General features: G+C 42.7%; 1 protein-coding gene across 5 annotated transcripts in view; it reads right to left on the bottom strand.

The window, feature by feature from the left end:
- The window catches only part of LOC117398719 (spectrin beta chain, non-erythrocytic 1), an 82,650-nt gene that overhangs the window by 55,818 nt on the left and 7,506 nt on the right, over positions 1–19,326 (bottom strand). For 3 of the 5 annotated variants that reach the window (XM_059015938.1, XM_059015942.1, XM_059015940.1), the window contains exon 2: positions 16,661–16,851. In XM_059015938.1, coding sequence (XP_058871921.1) covers positions 16,661–16,817 — 157 coding nt within the window. In that variant the 5' untranslated portion in view covers positions 16,818–16,851. Of the gene's footprint in view, positions 1–8,684; positions 9,196–16,660; positions 16,852–19,326 lie in introns of those variants that run through there. The other 2 variants (XM_059015941.1, XM_059015943.1) reach the window with 1 other exon arrangement.

The raw sequence follows: 19,326 nt of genomic DNA, 5'->3' as shown, positions 1-19,326 counted from the left end.
CACATTTTTCAATTTGCCAGTTTTACGTTAAGTATCTGGAAAACTACAAAGCGGTGTGTAATTCAATATGTTACCGTAACATAATTCAGCAGCTTTCATTCGACTTTATGAAGCAAAATTTGTAATAGGGTGATGCAAAGCTTTTGGCCATAGCTGAAGATCCTTCAAACTTTAATCAGTTGGAGCTCAGCATGGTTTATAGTTATATTGATCTACTTAAGACTTTTACAATATGCTTCTAGTTAATTCCCCACAAAGGCTTTCTGCATCATCAATGTGACTCTAAAGGTAGTTTGATTATCAGTCCCACCTTCTCCACCTGTGCGAGCGTCCCTGGTTGAGCTTATGAACCACGCACAGCTCAAACTTTTTTTAAAAATAAGTTTCAAAAGGACAATAAGAATTGGAAATCAAATTACATGAATGACACATAGGTGACAGAATTGCACACCCTGTTCATACTACCTTTGAGCCTGTTGCATAACGCCCTGTTTCACTGCCTGGCACAGGGTGTTTTCAGGGCTCGCCCAGGCGGTTCAGAGCGGCTATCTGCTCAGGTTTTGGATCTCACTCTCTATGGAGCCAAATTGGTTACAAAGAAAGTGCATCACCGTGTATCCAGGAGGTGTGCAGAGAAGAAACCGACAGGGAAATCACTACCATTGAGGCTGATTTTCTTACATAAAGCTAAAGCACACATATGACATTTTCTTTACTGTTTTTCTTTAAGCTTCATTGTAGTCACTTTGTTAACCTGAACAATGTTCATCCTGCTTCGGCACACAAGACAAAAAAAAAATCTGAAGTGGCATTGCTTTCTTTATTATTATTCATGAGTGACAAACCCTGGCTGTTTGTGTGGCTGCACTCTCCTTCTTAACCAGAATCCTGTCTATCTGTGATGAGCCTGTGGTTGAATGTATTTGTTACTGCTGGTTTCTTCAAAATACGATCCCACAGTCCCCCAGTGACCTTTGACTCACAGCAAGAATTTCCAAGGCTGGCCAGGTTTGGAAAAACACTCTGAAACGCTCTTTTGATTTGGGCAGCCGAAGCCTGTAGCGCCACACAGTGAAACCGAGGCCGGCACACAGAGAGCTCATGATCAGGAGCAAGGGTTCCAGTTGCAGAAACCTTTCTGTGAGTCGCCAGATTACACAATTATCTTTCACACCTAGATAATAAACGGCAGCCTGACAAAACGACCGTACTGAGCACAGAGAGCATGGCAGTGTGTCACTCTGTTAGGCAATGGTAGTATATGGCTGATTGTGGAACAATATAACTTTAATACATACTAGGAGCTACAATGCCACTTGAATTGTTTTTTTCTCTCTTTATTGTTTTATTGGTTTGCAATCGTCTGATTGGTTCTGGGTTATGTTGCTCTCAAACAGAGTTAACATTTCAGGTCACACATCAAAGTGTTCCATTTCCCCCGATGAGTTTCCTGAACACTGAAAATATCAAGTCGTTCGTCACTGCTGTTACTTTTGGAAAATGTAAAAAAAAAAGTTTTTTTAACAACAAAGGTTATAATGTAAAGAATGCTGTAATAAAAACGAGGTAGCTTTTCAAAAACAGATTGTTGTCTCCTTGTTTGAATGGCTGGTGGAGATTAATCACCTGCATGATGTCAGCCAGCAGGGCCTGCGCCTCTGGCGACGCTGCTATCTGGCATTCAGATCTCGTATCAGATCCTGTCAGAACGAGGCTCGGCTTCAGAGAACAAAAACAAAAAAAAACTCAAGGTGGGTAGCATCAAAGAGCACCAGCTGTGCTGAGCTCTACCGGCACTGTAAATCAAACCAGCTTCGGTGCTCAGAATCCAGAGAAAACTCCTCTACTGAGGCGGAGAAACACAACGAACCTTGAATGGATCCCTGGAGGTACAGACCGGGCCCAACCTTCCTTTATCGTAACAATTCCTGTTTTACACCAACTATATCCGAGTTCTAATGTCTTTACTCCCTATTTTAGATTCTGGTGATTCTATTTATAACCTGGTCTCTATAAAACTATTGCTGAAACTAGATGTTTTCTACCATTCTGCTGTAAGATTTGTCCCTAGTGCTCCTTACATTGTGACCTTCACAAGCTGATTAACTGTCCCTCTCTACAGGCAAGGCGACTGAAACACTGGTATATGTTAAATCTACTGAACCTTCACTGGAAAAATGCCTGCTTACTTGTGTAGTTTACCTGAGCTCTCTTTTTCATGGTGCAACTTAAGATCCAGTCACTTTATCAAACCGCTCGTTCCCATGCAGGGTAGCAACAGTTTTTTTTGGACGTTACTCATTTCAGCTTGCAGCAGCCAATGACTGGAATGAGTTAGGAACAGAAGTTCAAATTAGAAACGGTCGACCTCTGAGGCTGCTTTTAGCCGTAGTGGGGACTCATCGTTGACTGACATCTGTGCCTGTGGAGTTGCTGTTGAGTTTGATGTTTTATGATTGATGATGTGTTTTGTACGCCTTATTGTGAGCCTCTTGCCAGGTCGTCGTTGTAAATGAGAATTTGATCTCAATTGACTCCTCTGGTTAAATTTTTCCTACAGATGTCAGGACTGCCCAGTCTCTGACCACGTTCCGGCGCCTCCTCAAGACTCACCTCTTCAGAAAGCACCTGTAGAACTCCTCTGTTCTTCGCCTGGGACACTTATCACCCTTCCTTAAATGCGCTTTACTTGCTCTTATCTGCCCCCTATTTTACTGCATTTAATCCTGTTCGTCAGAGTACTGTAATCTGCCAAGTGTTTAATCTGTAGTATTTTGTATTTAATCAAATCCTGATGTAACTATCACTGACACTTATCTGCGGTATCATTGAATTGTATTTTGTCACACTTGTACTTGCTTGAACCAAAGTCAATGTATTTATCTTGCTCTTAATTGTATTATTACTTGTACTGTGATACTTGAAATGTATTTGCTTTCGATTGTAAGTCGCCCTGGATAAGGGCGTCTGCTAAGAAATAAATAATAATAATAATAATAATAATAATAATAATAATAATAATAATAATGGTGACTGATTGGACTGGCGTCCGGGCTCAGAGGAGATTCCAATCCACATTCCAATCCGGAATCACTGGAGGTTCTAATTCTTAAAAGAGGATGGCTGAAACCAATCCTCTGTTTGCAGGGGTCAAGGGCCGTGTCCTGTGCTCCTCCACAACATTGTAACAACTCTTCTGAAATCCGTCAAAGAAACCAAAGCAAACAAGCCCGTAGCAGCCGGGGGCACTTTACTGAAAGCTTTCAAAACTGAGCAAAAGGTCAAAAACATTATCATTAACTCCCACAGCAGGAATACAGCGAGGAGTCTACCAGTCCACACGTGCGTCACGTTTATCTAGAGAACCGCTCGTCCAGCTGAGATGAAACCGAGTAAGGATGTTCTTTAGCGCGAGTGTATCAGATTCAGGGGGTTTTCAGTACATCACACCCATTCTTACATGTACACACCATGAGTTTCTACTGCCCCAGACCTCGATTCTCTCATATATTTAATCTTCTTATTAAACGGAATGGCTGTACTTGCGCGAGGAGTTGCTCCCTAGATTGTGCCGCCTCTTTGTGAACGCTCTAGGTCGTGTCAGCCAACCGGAGCACAGATATCTTTAAACAGAGTTTTGGATGGGAGCAGACTGAACACCACGCTGTGCCACGCCCCTATCACGTGCCCTCCTGTGTACTGTGGCGTGTTTTGCTGAAATCCATTTCAGCCTTCCTTGCCGACTGCTTCCCAAACATAAGAAACTGTGTGGAGTAGTGGTTAGGGCTCTGGACTCTTGACTGGTCGTGGGTTCAATCCCAGGTGGGGGACACTGCTGCTGTACCCTTGAGCAAGGTACTCTACCTAGATTGCTCCAGTAAAAACCCAACTGTATAAATGGGTAACTGTATGTAAAAATAAGGTGATATCTTGTAACAATTGTAAGTCGACTTGGATAAGGGTGTCTGCTAAGAAATTTCCTCTGGGACCTTCTGTTTTTTTTGGGTTTTTTTGTTGTTGTTGAGAGTTCAATGGGAAAAAGTATTGTAGAGCCCTGGACTGGCCTTTTCAAATCCACCGAACGGGACTCCACTTGGAAATCAGAAGAGCCACACTGGAGAGCTCAGAGAGAGACACCCAGCAGAACCACCCTGCTGTACCCAACGACCTTTCACCACTTACTGAAAACACACTGGCTATTTACACAACACAAACTACCCAGCCAGGTGTAGAATACAGGGCAGCACTGCATCAGACGCTACTCCTTACTGCAAGGCCAGTGCCCGATTGCACCAGAAAACTCCAGCTATGGAAACATTGGAACAGATCGCTTCTGTGATAAACAGCACAGGACATGCCAAGATTATACCCACATCCAACCTGTGTGGGGGGGTTTACCCGTAACCTTAACCTTTTCAAAGCTTGTTTTACACAACCTCCAGACGTTGAGAAAGACTTCACAATGTGAAACACTGCTGAATAAACAAAGAAGGATGACTGGGAGCACAGTCCAACACATTTAATGTCACCCCTGTTACTGTTACCACATTGGAATGTCCTGGTCAGAATATTACGAGTCAATGGACCTCCTGATAATATATATCCCTTTGTGGGCAGCAGTGTGGAGTAGTGGTTAGGGCTCTGGACTCTTGACCGGAGGGTCGTGGGTTCAATCCCAGGTGGGGGGACACTGCTGGTGTACCCTTGAGCAAGGTACTTTACCTAGATTGCTCCAGTAGAAACCCAACTGTATTAATGGGGAATTGTATGTAAACATAATGTGATATATTGTAACAATTGCAAGTCACTCTGGATAAGGGTGTCTGCTAAGAAATAAATAATAATAATATCACTTTGTAAGATTAGGAGATTTCCATGCAAGACGTATTGAAACGTTCTGACATACAGCAGCATGCAAATTTACTGGAACACCTCAAGATTTGAGATTCATGTCCTTTATAGACACCTATCTGCATGAAAGCCTCAGGGTGGGAGAACTTCAATTTCCGCTCAGTAATCAGCGACACAGAAACAATTCTGCACAAAAAGCCTCATGCATTTTACTGTTTGCTCCTTTTCTCTTCCTATTTGAATGAATGTAATTCTTGCTGCTGAGACTGGAGGAGATTCCAATCCACATTGTTAGGGCTTGCTGGAATGACTGGAGGTTACAGTTCCACCCCTGTAATCAATGTAATATCTGCGGCAGGAAAGGTATTTGTTGGAGCAACACTTCAGATGTTTTCATGGCTTATTCTGCCAGGTTATGGGTGTTAAGTGTATCACTTAATTACAGGCGTGAATTGAAAGTCTTGTTCCTAAATCCACGGGACTAGCTTTGATGCACAGTGCAAGCAAAGTACATTAGTATTTAATATCGTAGCTACGTTATGTGTTCTACAGAGCTCTTAGAAACATGTCTTTCCATCCAAGAACTGGTACACCGGAGCGCAACCATGAAAACCAGCCCCCCCTGTACAACACCCTGCCTTCAGTGGATGTAAGAAATAGTACTTTTGTATTATGTGGTGTTTCTAAATGGATGTATTTGTTACATCCACTAGGGGGCAGAGTGTTGCTGGGGGTCGTTTCCACTCTGGTGTCCCAGCTGTGCTTAGAGAAGGCAGGCACACAGGGCTGTGATCACACCCTACAACTGCAATGACTGCATTCCAGAAAAATGCCTTTAAATCTCACCCAGTCTATCCTCACACTCAACAACTGCTTCTACATTTCACAAAACTCCACGTTTTAACCCTTCTTTAACAATACAAAGGCTAAACTACCAATTTAGTGCACTTGGTAACTTGTCTTCAACAAATAAGAGAAAGGGTGCTCCCTCCAGTCCAGGGCAGGCTTGAGGCATGGAGACTGAACTGCTCCCTCCCTCACTCCCTAAGAGAAAGGGTGCTCCCTCCAGCCCAGGGCAGGCTTGATGCATGAGACTGCACTGCTTAGAGAAAGGGTGGTACTTTCCAAGCAGTGTTTGTTCCAATACTCAAACATTTATCCCAGTACTACTCAAACCCCGGTCTGTCTGTTTTGCCAAAAGAATGAGGCTCCATTGTGGAGCAGACAGAAATGAATTCATGAGGGAGATCATATCAGCATCACATGACAAGATCAGCAACAATCGGCCCCAGTTAAAAAACACAACACACAGCCCTGGAAAGAACGCTCTCGTTTCCCATGACAAGGTTAACTGTAGCCCAGAGTGGTACTGAGCAAACCTGTTGCACTGATCAATGAACCCTGGCCTGATAAGAAACAACTGCACCCCCTATAACCTTGTAACACACTGTCCTAGAGAGAGAGAGAGAGAGAGAGAGAGAGAGAGAGAGAGAGAGAGAGAGAGAGAGAGAGAGAGAGAGAGAGAGAGAGAGAGAGAGAGAGAGAGAGAGAGAGAGAGAGAGAGAGAGAGAGAGGAGAGAGGAGAGAGGAGAGAGAGAGATGGAGGGAGTGCTCTTGATGCTCACAGAGCAAGGACAAATATTCAGGCTGTCTTGGCAATCAACACATTGGGAGGGAGGATTGAATAGATGTCACGACTCTTCTCTCAATTCTCTTGTTTTTTAGAACTAGCAATATTAAAAAATCACTAGGAGTATTAATAGTTTTACATGTTTCAACTGTTAAAAGTTTAGAATTGTTCTAATGCTATGCACGTCACAGAAGCTGTAGTGTTAGAACACAAGAAAAGTCTGGGAGCGAGAGAAGGCCATTCGGCCCATCAAGGCTCGCCCCTTGTTAGCACACCACTATCTCCTACTGGGGAGGGGAGACTAATTTAAAAGGATCTAGTCTTTTTTTAAATGTTCCCGGTGTTTTAGATCCTGCTACTTCACCTGGTAGGTTATTCCATGCATTTATAACTGTGTAAAAAGGTTTTTTATACAGTTCTGTTCTTCTCTCTGTGCTAAATTTGAAGTCGTATCTTGGGTTGACTTTATCAAGACCATTTATGATTTTAAACACTTCAATCAAGTCCCCTCTTTCCCTTCTTTTTTCTAAGCTGAAGAGATTTCATTCTTTTACCCCGTCCTCCTAGCTCATGGAGTCCTGGGATTAGCCTAGTTGCCCTTCTCTGTACCTTCTACCTTCTGTAGTGAGGTGACCAGAACTGCACACAGTATTCTAGGTGGGGTCTAACTAGAGCACTGGTCTCCAATTCTGGTCCTGGAGGGCCGCTGTCCCTGCAGGTTTTTATTCCAACTGCACCCTAAAGTACTTTACTGGACCTTATTGGTCCAATTAACTAATTTGGGGTGTGGTTTGAACAAAAACCAGGAGGGGCACCGGCCCTCCATGACCTGAATTGTGCACCACTGAGTTAAGCAGGAATTCTTTCAATGTAAGTAGTAACTTGTTCAATTAAAGTAATTTGGAACAGAAATCTGAACAGCCCGTAGCTCTCTGATTTAATTGAACAAATGAGCTTGCTAAATTGATCAACTTGCATTCTTCAGAAATTGGTGAATTAAGGGTTACCTATAAAACCTGCTGGATTGTGGCTCTCCAGGACCAGGGTTGCCCACCCCTGGTGTAGCTGCAACTAGGTCATGTGATTAACTGCACAGAAGCGATTTATTTTTGATCTACAGTGTTCAAGTATACAAAACAAGAATCAAAATAAACTAGGGACCAGTAAATGCTGCTAAAGCCAACGAGAGGTATGGAAATGGATGTAAAGCCTTGGATATCTAATAAAGTTTCTGTTTTACAGAAAGTCTAAATGTAATTCTTATTCAAGTTACAGCTGCCAGCTAGACCAAAACAAACACAGATGAAGGAAACAACAGTGTTTGTCTACTTGACATGTTTTTCTAGTCTTGCCTCATAGTTTAGGGTTGAGCGTTTAAAATTATGAAACATATTAAAGGTACAGCTGCCAAAAAAAAAATCAATCTAAAAATAAAAAAATCTGAATATACAAGATGATTTGAAATCTTAAAGTCGCTCTTAGCCAATCAAATTTAAGCCCAGAGATGCACAAGCAAATCAAGCCAACTCTTTCCCTTTTTCTAGGCTGTAGAGATTTTGTTATTTTACACTGTATTAATAACATGGAGCCAGACGTTTGAAGAACACCTGATAAATCTGAAATGAACAGATTCCCATCACAGCATGAATAACCCATCCCTGTAGGGTTACAGATAGGCATTGTTCATGCAGCTGGAAGGGAGGGATCGTTTCCATCAAACCCATTTCAAGAATATATTTACTTGTGGGGCAGCAGTGTGGAGTAGTGGTTAGGGCTCTGGACTCTTGACCGGAGGTCGTGGGTTCAATCCCCGGTGGAGGACACTGCTGCTGTACCCTTGAGCAAGGTACTTTACCTAGATTGCTCCAGTAAAAACCCAACTGTATAAATGGGTAATTGTATGTAGAAATAATGTGATATCTGTATAATGTGATATCTTGTAACAATTGTAAGTCGCCCTGGATAAGGGCGTCGGCTAAGAAATAAATAATAATAATAATAATAATAATAATAATAATAATACTTGAAGCTCTGAATCACAGCGAGAGTTAAAAACCCATTTATAAGATAAGCACTTTGGTAGCACCAGATGAAGTTTAAGACAATCACACATTTGTTTAGCCACTACCAAGGAATGTCAGTACCTTGGGTTCAATTACCCCTCTCACCTTAAAAGCCCCAACAAGAGTAGCATGAAACCTACCTTGTAGCTGTTTAAACCTGCCCTCCAGCACGTTGTTGTACTGCGCGGGGTTAATAAACGCAGCCGGAGACAGCAGACCACTGCTGCTGGGTCGTCTCTGGATTTCCACCTCGCCCTGCTCAAACATTGCAGCTAAAAATCTGATTTGATCTGAAAAATCCCCCACGGAAAAGTTTCTGTTCAAGTTTTTCTTAGGCTGAAATCTTCAAAAACGATCCTGCCCCCCCAACAGCTCTACCCTTTCCTGTGTGTGTTCAGTAAAACAGCCATTTTTTTCCCTCTCTTTTCCCCAACAGAGATTAACTCTCTTGGTCCTCCTCCTTTATCGGTTATGAAATCCACACCAGGCTACACAATCCTCTTTTCTTTGGTTTTTAAGTTGCAAAAGCTGCACAATTCTGCAGCAGCCGAGGGCAGCGTCTTCAGCAATCACTCCCACCTTGTCTGAACTAAGAGAGGATAGAAAGCCACCACACTGGGTTTGTAAACAGAGTTCACTGAACAGCACAAACTGCCCGGCTCATTACCATAAGGTGTGTAGGGGGGTGGGGTCGTACCATTCTGAAAGGTGTTGCAGGGGTGGAGGAGGGTTTGGGCCGTACCACTTTAAGAGCTACTGCTGACTATGCAAGAATGTTCTTATTTTTTTTTCTGTTTTAAGCCTGCAGAACAAGAGATCCGTTATTACCAGGAAGGAAGTGTTGCATTTCACAGCTTGTGGTTTTTTTTTCTTATTTGGGGCATTTCAAGAACTGCGAACTGCAGAGTAGAGCTATGTTATCACAGTACAAAAATCATGTGTGTGTCTCTTGTGTATAGTTTCTTACAGGTCTGTCTGTCTGTTCAGACAGACCTGGCTGTCTAGAGAACAGTTTATCCAGCTAGAATGAAACTTGAAAAGGACACTCTAGCTATTGAGAGAATCAGTCCATCTGTCTGTATGTCAAACCATGTTAGCATGCATGTTGAATGCACACTAACTGATAGCTGTAACTAACTGTGGAGGGGGTGAATGCTACTGAAATGCTTGTTAGCACAAGCAACATACTGTACAGCCCCAGATTCTGAAGCTCTCAATAACATGTGCTGAAGAATGTCCTTACCAAGTTTCAATCACAATTAGAATATTCTTTTAAAATTATTCACAATATTAAAAGTAAGGCACAAAACACTCTTCTGTACAGAACAGGGTGTTATTCACTTCAGATATTAATTATGCATTGCTTTCCGTTGCGTCTTCTAGACAGTCGTTTATAAATTCTGTTATACCCTTATAAAAAAGTGTCCCACAGTAAAAGCATAGCAAAGTGTAATGAAGCACAGTGAAAACATGGTAAAGCATAGGGAAGCATTGTAAAGCATAGAGAGGTCTGGTAAAGCATAGGGAAGCATTGTAAAGCACAGAGAGGTCTGGTAAAGCATAAAAAAGCATTGTAAAGCAGAGAGGTCTGGTAAAGCATAGGGAAGCATTGTAAAGCACAGAGAGGTCTGGTAAAGCATAGGGAAGCATTGTAAAGCACAGAGAGGTGTGGTAAAGCATAGGGAAGCATTGTAAAGCACAGAGAGGTATGGTAAAGCATAGGGAAGCATTGTAAAGCACAGAGAGGTATGGTAAAGCATATTAAAAAGACATGGCAAACCACATGGTAAATGCATAGTATAACCATGGAAAAACTGCAAAATGACTGTGCAAATTTAGAGGTAAACTAACAACAGTATGAACAAATGTTCATAGTGTTTGTTTGAAGGTTCAGTTGCACTAAATGTAAGTGCGACAGTTAGCATATTACTAAAACAAACCCCCTTCCCCCTTTTTCCTCCTGATGGTACAGCCCGCTTTAATTAACCCCCTATCTGCACAGGGACCTTGGACTAGATTCCGTGGGGGGGGGGGGGGGGGGGAGGGGGGGGGAAGTCTGCATAACATGTGGTCCTGGGACAGCTCTAAAGAAATACCACAGCTCCCCCCTCCTCTCATTCACAGTGATGGTAAACACACACCCAGCCTAACACAGCCTCCCACACAATTAAACTCTTATCCACAAGCCAAACTAGCCAGCCCCCCTGCAGAGTCGCTCATTAGCCTGGCAAACATGCTCAGCTAGGCCTTGGGCTCTGTTAGACCACAAAACACAGACATGATATACCGTAAACCTGCTAAACCACCACCCCAGTGCAATGAAAACATGCCTCGCGGGACCATGAAGCTTGAACTAATAGTAACCCAATGCATGGCAGTCTTGCATTGCGATAGGCAAAATAACCCCAATAAATACTGGCTTTGGACTGTGTGATAGTTAATAGAGGTCTCAATAAACGCTTGTTTTGGATAGCCTATAGTAGCCCCAGTTTTTTAGGCAGTTAGGCACACCCCCTAGTGGACATTTCTAAAACTCCCTTTTCAGAATGAAGGTCCATGACAGGTAAGACTTAAGAACATAAGAACATAAGAAAGTTTACAAATGAGAGGAGGCCATTCAGCCCATCTTGCTTGTTTGGTTGTTAGTAGCTTATTGATCCCAGAATCTCATCAAGCAGCTTCTTGAAGGATCCCAGGGTGTCAGCTTCAACAACATTACTGGGGAGTTGGTTCCAGACCCTCACAATTCTCTGTGTAAAAACTTTTTAAAGTATTTTAGCTACAGAAACTAAGACATTCTAATCTCTCCAAGATTCTAATTTTTCTTGGTAAGCAGCTCTTTAGCTGTAAAAATGGGACCTGCTGTAAAAACTAATCCTATACCAGCTATTTGGAGATGCTATAAAATATCTATAATCACAGGCAGCAGGATTTCTGAACTGGCTAGTAGTGTCTGTGTTACTTTCTGCTCAAACGCACAGAAAGCTCTCGTGTTTTCTTAAGAGGGTGGGGTTAAAAAGGTTAAATCGTGTGACCTTCTCTAGGTCCAGGACTCTTCTGCAGGGAAAATACCAGCAACAGCTCATGAACTGGCGACCCAGCAACAGAATCAAAGCAGTCTGGATGACAAAAACGTTGAGGAGCATGACTAGGGCTGGAATTTTTAAAATTCTTTTTATGGTAAAAAAATTAAAATTGCTTATTTCACGGTCTAAAAATAGGTATTTCAAGATATTTCATGATTAAACATACTTAGAAATATAAGCAAAAAATATATAAATAGCATCATCACATTCAAAATTGATCATTTTCTCTGGGGTTATTTTACAACGTATGTTCCTAAAATATTTCAATGCTTACCTAAAAAATAAATTGTGCATTTTTTTAAAGTCTACCTTTTAAAGACAATCTATTTTTCACCCTTTTCACAATTATCAGACCAAATAAAAGTTAAAATACAAAAACAGACACGTGAAATGTCCCCGTCTTGAATTGCACAGAGCGATCTTTAGCAGAAAGATTTATTGATCTTTGATGCAGCTGGTGTCTTTTTCGCTGAAGACATTTTAAAGAGACCGTGCAGCTCTTTACCGGAAGCAAGCTAAACAGACTGCCAGGTTCCTAGAAAATATCTATATTTATGCTATTCTTTCAGAAATGGGAATTTTCACAGGAAACTACATATTTCACGGAAATCATAATAAAAATACTGAATTAACCATGTCATATTTCAACAGCATGTACAGAACAGCAACGAACAGTTTGCAAATGATGCGTCAGTCTCAGGGTATATTAAAATGACTGATTTACAGTGTGTGAGACAACTTCTTGTGTTCTCAATGTAAAACATGAACAATGTGACACCGAGACCCACATAACCTGCTAAATAACGAAAACACCAGGTTTCCTCACAATCGGAGAAGCTTTTGTGTGACAAATGTATAACCTCTAGTTTTTATCAGGCAAGATTTCTTTTTTCAGATTCTGTTAAAAACTTTGGAAAATGTCCACCAAAGGTAAGCAGTTTTTGGAAAGGGCTTGATTCTCAAACCAGGGAGGTCAAATCAATAAATGCAAGCGCTTGTAAAATGCTGAAGCAATGGTGTTAGTGTTAAGAAGCTTTGCCGTGCAGGACAGATACCATTCTATTGTGCTTGAGGTTAAAGTCCTGCTTCATAAAACCCTCCTCTGTCACTTAATCTAGTTTACCTTATCACTCTCTAAATGAAACATTCTGGAAGAATAGATGCAGGTTGTTTTTGAATAGTTCTTGAATTTGCACATAAAGCAGGTGTAATCAAGTCCGTTCTTGCCAAGTCAACACTTCAGAGATTACGGAAAGTCAACATTTTTTCGCTAACTGATTCCTGCATGAAGCTTGGCAAACATACTCTGTAGAAAATCAAGTCTAGTGCTGAGGAATGCCGTCTCGAAGTTACATCAGAGCTGGAGAAGTTTCTTTACAGCTCTGGCCAAAAGTTTTGCTTCACCCTATAGAATGAACTCATTGAAACCTGAATTACACACCGCTTTGTAGTTTTTCATATACTTAATGAAGAACTGACAAAAATGGAAAAATGTGACATTTCGAAATCTTAAAATACTGGACTACTATTATGGCTTCCGGTAGACTTTTGCGATATAAATTTTGTAGCTTCTTTGATTACACAATGTTAAATCCAATATCTAAATTATGTTCATGTTCTAGGGTACATAAGGACCTTTTTATTTTATTGTGTCGCATGCTCCCATGTGTTGCTACAACTGTTTACGTAAGGTGTGTGTGTTGTTTTAATTTAAATTTTGTACATTTTGACCACTTTCTTAAACTTTTAAATTGCATTCCCTGCCTCAAGATGGCTTCCCATGTACCCGCATGAACCTCTCAGAACTACATTTCCCATCATCCTCCTGCTCACATGTGTAAAAGAGATGGATTTACCAGTGAGCAGGAGGATGATGGGAAATGTAGTTCCAAGAGGTCCATGCTGGTACATGGAAAACATATGTGAGCAGGAGGATGATGGGAAATGTAGTTCCGAGAGGTCCATGCTGGTACATGGGAAGCATGTGTGAGGAGGAGGATGATGGGAAATGTAGTTCTGAGAGGTCCACGCGGGTACATGGGAAGCATATGTGAGCAGGAGGATGATGGGAAATGTAGTTCTGAGAGGTTCATGCAGGTACATGGGAAGCCATCTTGAGGCAAGAAATGCAATTAAAAAATTTAGAAAGTGGTCAAAATGTAAAAAAAAAAATTAAATTAAAACAATACACACACCTTACGAAAACAGTTGAAGCAACACATGGGAACGTGTAACACAATAAAATTGAAAGGTCCTTATATACCCTTTAAGGCCAGACCTGTATTCAATATTAAAGCCACTGTCTGCCGTCCCAAACGCATCAGTTAAACGACCTCTTTAATAAGAGTCAATAAAACTACAAAACCAGTCAGTGAGGACAGTCTGCCATTGAAAAAAAACAAAAAGGATCAATAATAATTTAAAAAAAAGTGTTAATCAATTAAATTACTGGCTAATAACCTGAAGTAGTCAAAATCCTGGCATACATTTTTATACAAAAAATGCTCCAGTAGCAAGATCCTATCAAGACAATATTTTGTGATACAGAAAGACGATCAGACACACAGCCTCCATACACCCACAGTCTGAAAATTGTCATCACAATTCACAAGCTGTTCTCAGAGCTATTTTACACTTAACTGGTTGAGTCGGATTCCTTATTTTACTGTAGCTTCTTGGTCCCAAATACACAGGAAACCTAAACCTAAAATCATAAGCCCTACTTCGAAATACCTGGACAGACTATTGAGTTGACACTAATTACTTTAATTAGCACAATGCAAGTGGCACTTTATATCAGATTAAGTTTGCCTCGTCATTAGTCGCTCATTTGTACTTCGAGTAATTCGCTGTTGGGCTCCGGTTTAGAAAAGATTCAGAAATCAACTCCACAATGCTTTCATGTGATATTTAGCAATGTTACAACTAACCATGCTGGTGTGCAGTAATGCAGAGACAGCAGATGGACTTGTATATGAACCCAAAGGATTAACTGCCTCTCTCAAACAGTGTCTACTCAAGTGCAGGCACAGATGCCTGTCTGCAGGGGGCGCTGGTAGAGCTGAACACTGTCACATGACTTGAATGGAATGAGAAAGACTTCTGGTAGTTTGGATTCTCCAGACAAGCTCAAAGCAGCTTGAAGCCGGGCACACCCAGAATTACTGTACACTCAGTAGTGGTAAATTTAGAAATACGAAAAGCTCCATTGATAAAGACTTCTAGTGGAAATGTTTGTCAGTGAATTAGGTTTCTTGTTGTATTTCTAAATGCGGATTTGGAGAAAGTGTGTGGGGTCCACTGCAATGCTCCGTGTGATGAGGGCCTTCGGTTCTGAGACAGACCCAGGCAGTGAAGGGGTTAAGGCCGTCAGGTCTCTGCTCGCTGGTTTCACACCTGCCTGTCTGTCACGCAGGTGTCATGCAGCACAGCCAGGAGTGGAATCACCATGGAGATGAGCTGAAACCTGCCTAACCAGTTAGAGACAGAGAGAGGGAGGTAGGGAGAGGGAGAGCGGGGAAGAGGTGGAGGAGAGAGGAGGGGATAGGTAGAGGGGGACATAAGTAGAGGGGAGTGGTGGAGGAAAGAGGAAGAGATGAGAGCAAGAGAAGGGGCAGAGGAGAGCGAGAAAGGGGGAGAAGAGAGGAGAGATGAGAGCAAGAGAAGGGTCAGAGGAGAGCGAGAAAGGGAGAGAAGAGAGGAGAGATGAGAGCAAGAGAAGGGTCAGAGGAGAGCAAGAAAGGGAGAGAAGAGAGGAGAGATGAGAGCAAGAGAAGGGTCAGAGGAGAGCGAGAAAGGGAGAGAAGAGAGGAGAGATGAGAGCAAGAGAAGGGTCAGAGGAGAGCGAGAAAGGGAGAGAAGAGAGAAGAAATGAGAGCAAGAGAGGGGGCAGAGGAGAGTGAGAAAGGGGGAAAAGAGAGGAGAGAGGAGAGCAAGAAAGGAAGAGAAGAGAGGAGAGATGAGAGCGAGAAAGGGGGAGGAGAGGAGAGATGAGGGCAAGAGAAGGGGCAGAGGAGAGTGAGAAAGGGAGAGAAGAGAGGAGAGATGAGCAAAAGAAGGGGCAGAGGACAGCGAGAAAGGGAGAGACGAGAGGCGAGATGAGGGACAGTGGGGAGAGGAGGAGAGATGAGGGACAGTGGGGAGAGGAGGAGAGATGAGGGGACAGAGAGGAGAGATGAGGGACAGTGGGGAGAGGAGGAGAGATGAGGGACAGTGGGGACAGGAGAGGTAAGAGGGAGAGAGATGCAAGGCAGTGCATCCTGGGGATCCTTCTAAGATCGACAACTCGGCTTGAACGGGATTCATGCCACAATTGCATGACGCTCCCTGCATTCCAAGCAGCTGTGCTGTTACTAGGGGAGTCTGTCTGTCTGTCTGTCTGTCTGTCTGTCCTCCCCTAGCAGTCAGTTTGTGCTGCTCGGTCTCACTCTCATGGTTTGAATATTTTCTCTTTGCTGTGCTGCAGGGCTGGATTCCAGTCAAGTTTCAACCTGCTCAACACTGACAGTGAAGCTCAGCCCACAGCCAGCTGCTTTCCAGCCAAGTCTGCACAAGGACTTCCAGCCTGGGATTCCAGGGGACATTTCTCAAGGCTTCAGACAAAAATTAAATGTGAACGCAGACAGGTGGATCCTGCTTGTTCATCGTCTCTATTATACTGGGAATAAGAAACACACTTTGAGATACGAGATCTGCGGGTAAAAGAAAGTTCTCAGTTTCCGTGCCTTGCTCTCAGGAAATTATAGTTGCACTTCCTGGGTCATTTCACCTTGGAACTCAACATATTTTTGCAAGGGTTCCTTTTCTATTAACTGTTAACTGTTCCTGAAACACTGTCCTTTGCTGACCTCTTCAGGCCGTCATGCGGTACTGCATGTGATAACACAGGACCCATCAACTCACTTTTCAGTCATTTCTGCAAGCACGTTTACTGAGGAACCAAAACTCTAGTTAAGGAATGGGAGAGCTCTGGTCTGACAGTGCTGTTGTGGGTGCCGCTGCTCGACGCGCTGCAATGGGAGTGCTCTCACCTGCCAGTGCTTTGATTCGGGACCTCTCAAAGAGCCGTGCCGAGCTGTTCTCGTTGTCCCAGCCCTGCTCCACTGCCAGGTCCCAGCGGTTGTTGATGTCATTGTATTGCTGCTGGATCTCCGTGCTGTCGTAGTCGGTAGGGGAGATGGTGCTCATGGTGGCAGGGTATGAGGGGCTCACACCATCCAACCTGGGGGTCAGACACACAAAACACGGCTTATTAATGGAATGAGTCAACGGTTTGACACACACACACGAAACTGAATGCAACCAGATGACAACCAACACGTATCGGAACTATTTTCTTATTGTGATTTTTAACTGCATTGAAATTTAACTTAAAGTTTTCTCTTCTTTAATAAGCATGCTCTGAAGCTTCACTTCTACATGTTACCCCCCCCATGGAATCTAGTCCAAGGTCCCTGTGCAGATAGGGGGTTGATTAAAGCAGGCTATACCATCAGGAGGAAAAAGGGGGAAGGGGGTTTGTTTTAGTAATATGCTTAATGTCGCACTTACATTTAGTGCAACTGAACCTTCAAACAAACACTATGAACATTTGTTCATACTGTTGTTAGTTTACCTCTACATTTGCACAGTCATTTTGCAGTTTCTCCATGGTTATACTATGCATTTACAATGTGGTTTGCCATGTCTTTTTAATATGCTTTACCATACCTCTCTGTGCTTTACAATGCTTCCCTGTGCTTTACCAGACCTCTCTGTGCTTTACAATGCTTCCCTATGCTTTACCATACCTCTCTGTGCTTTACAATGCTTCCCTATGCTTTACCAGACCTCTGTGCTTTACAATGCTTCCCTATGCTTTACCATACCTCTCTGTGCTTTACAATGCTTCCCTGTGCTTTACCAGACCTCTCTGTGCTTTACAATGCTTCCCTGTGCTTTACCATACCTCTCTGTGCTTCACAATACCATGCTTTTTCATAAGGTACACTTTTATAAAGGGAATAGGAGTAAAAGACAATTAAAACACTGGTTAGTGCGCCTACACAGGATTTCAAACAGTAAGAGTTACTGTGAGTGAAACTGTGATTCAGTAGAGAGGAGAGATGTACAGTAGTTACCTCCGCTGTCACTCAATAACTCTGTGTTTTTACTCAGCAGAGACTCCCTAAACGACAAAAAACTATCAGCTAGCCTAATTAGAGGAAGTAATGAACCCAGAGTTTAGTGCCTCTCATTTAAATGCTTCAAGAGGAAATGAGATCAAGGGTACAGACTATCCTAGCAAGCAATTAGCAGAGCTATGAGCTGTTGCAGCCAGCACTAGCATCAGCTCCACCAGTACATTCTAACAGCATCTCACCAGAGTATGTGAACAGGCAACGAAACTAGGCAATGCTAGGTGTGTAATTCACTGTGTTAACGTAACACTATTCAGCAGGTTTCATTAGACTTTATGAAGCAAAATGTGTTCATGCTATATAGAGGGTGATGAAACACTTTTGGCCGGAGCTGTGTAAGATCAGCCAATCTTTACATTAGCAAGCACCAGCAATCCAAAGTGGCTGATCACTCCTGTCTGTCTGGGGGAGGGAGCTAGGACTGAATTCTAAACTCGAGGGAAAGCACCTTCACGACATCGTTGAGCAATAACTGCAAGAAGAACTACTCCTGAATGATCGCCAACATCTTAAAAAGGTAAAGGGGTTGGCGACAAAAGAAAAGGACGTTTCATTATATGACCAACAGAATCACTGATTAGGATTTCATGTTTCATGTTGAGCGAGCTATCATCACAGAGGCTCCCATTGACAGCACAGCACGGAAAGCAGAAGCTACACGACCGGGCAGCAGCTATACAGAAAACCAAGTGTCCAAACTAAGTGGAACTCAATACAGCGCAGACAGTGGTTCTGGTATGGTAGCACGCTGTCTGCCGTGGAAGATCATTTAGAAAAGCGTTTCTAATCCATGTCATTTTTCTCTGTGCACGCGGTTTTAAATCTCTTGATCTGGTCCGATCGCCCCCCCCCTGGGTAACTCAGAGAGGTTAATCACTGCCAGCGCAGCGACATTATCAAAGCAGCGCCAAACAAAGTCTTTCAAATCTGTCAAGTACAGCAGGAACCTCAGAGTTTGGGAATGTTCGGCAGTCTGAAAATGAGTTACCTACACCCTCGATCTGGAGAATAATATTAGGATACAGCACAGTACTGCAACACTCACAGTGGTATGGGTCTATAGTCTTTATAAAACAGAACTATTAATGGAAAAAGGCTACACTTAAGCTACCATTAAAATCCTAACTGTAGCAAAAACACTGTCCAACTGCCCACAATTAAAAAGGGGCAGTCACCAATTCCATACACAGCACTTGGAAAACATCTAGACCATAAAACATGCTGAGTTCACTGCAGTCATCAGCTGCATGGATTAACCATTCAGCAGACCAAGGAAACAAACAAGCGAGTACAGATGTTAAGTTGCTGTTTTAGTATCACTTAGCAAGTTGAATATAGTAGCAACCAACTTGCACCTATATTGACTCCCATTTTGGTCTGGTTTCCAATTGCTGCCTTTTTGAACATGAAGCCCCTGTCTGTCCGAATGAAATGCAGGGAACTTCTTGAACACCCCCCAATCCAAGAAAAATAAGCAGTATATAGAAAGAGAGAGAGAGAGAGAGAGAGAGGAACAA

This window comes from Acipenser ruthenus, chromosome 51 (genome assembly GCF_902713425.1).
Source record: "Acipenser ruthenus chromosome 51, fAciRut3.2 maternal haplotype, whole genome shotgun sequence".
Lineage (NCBI taxonomy): Eukaryota > Metazoa > Chordata > Actinopteri > Acipenseriformes > Acipenseridae > Acipenser > Acipenser ruthenus.
This window is presented reverse-complemented; position numbering and strand designations above follow the sequence as displayed.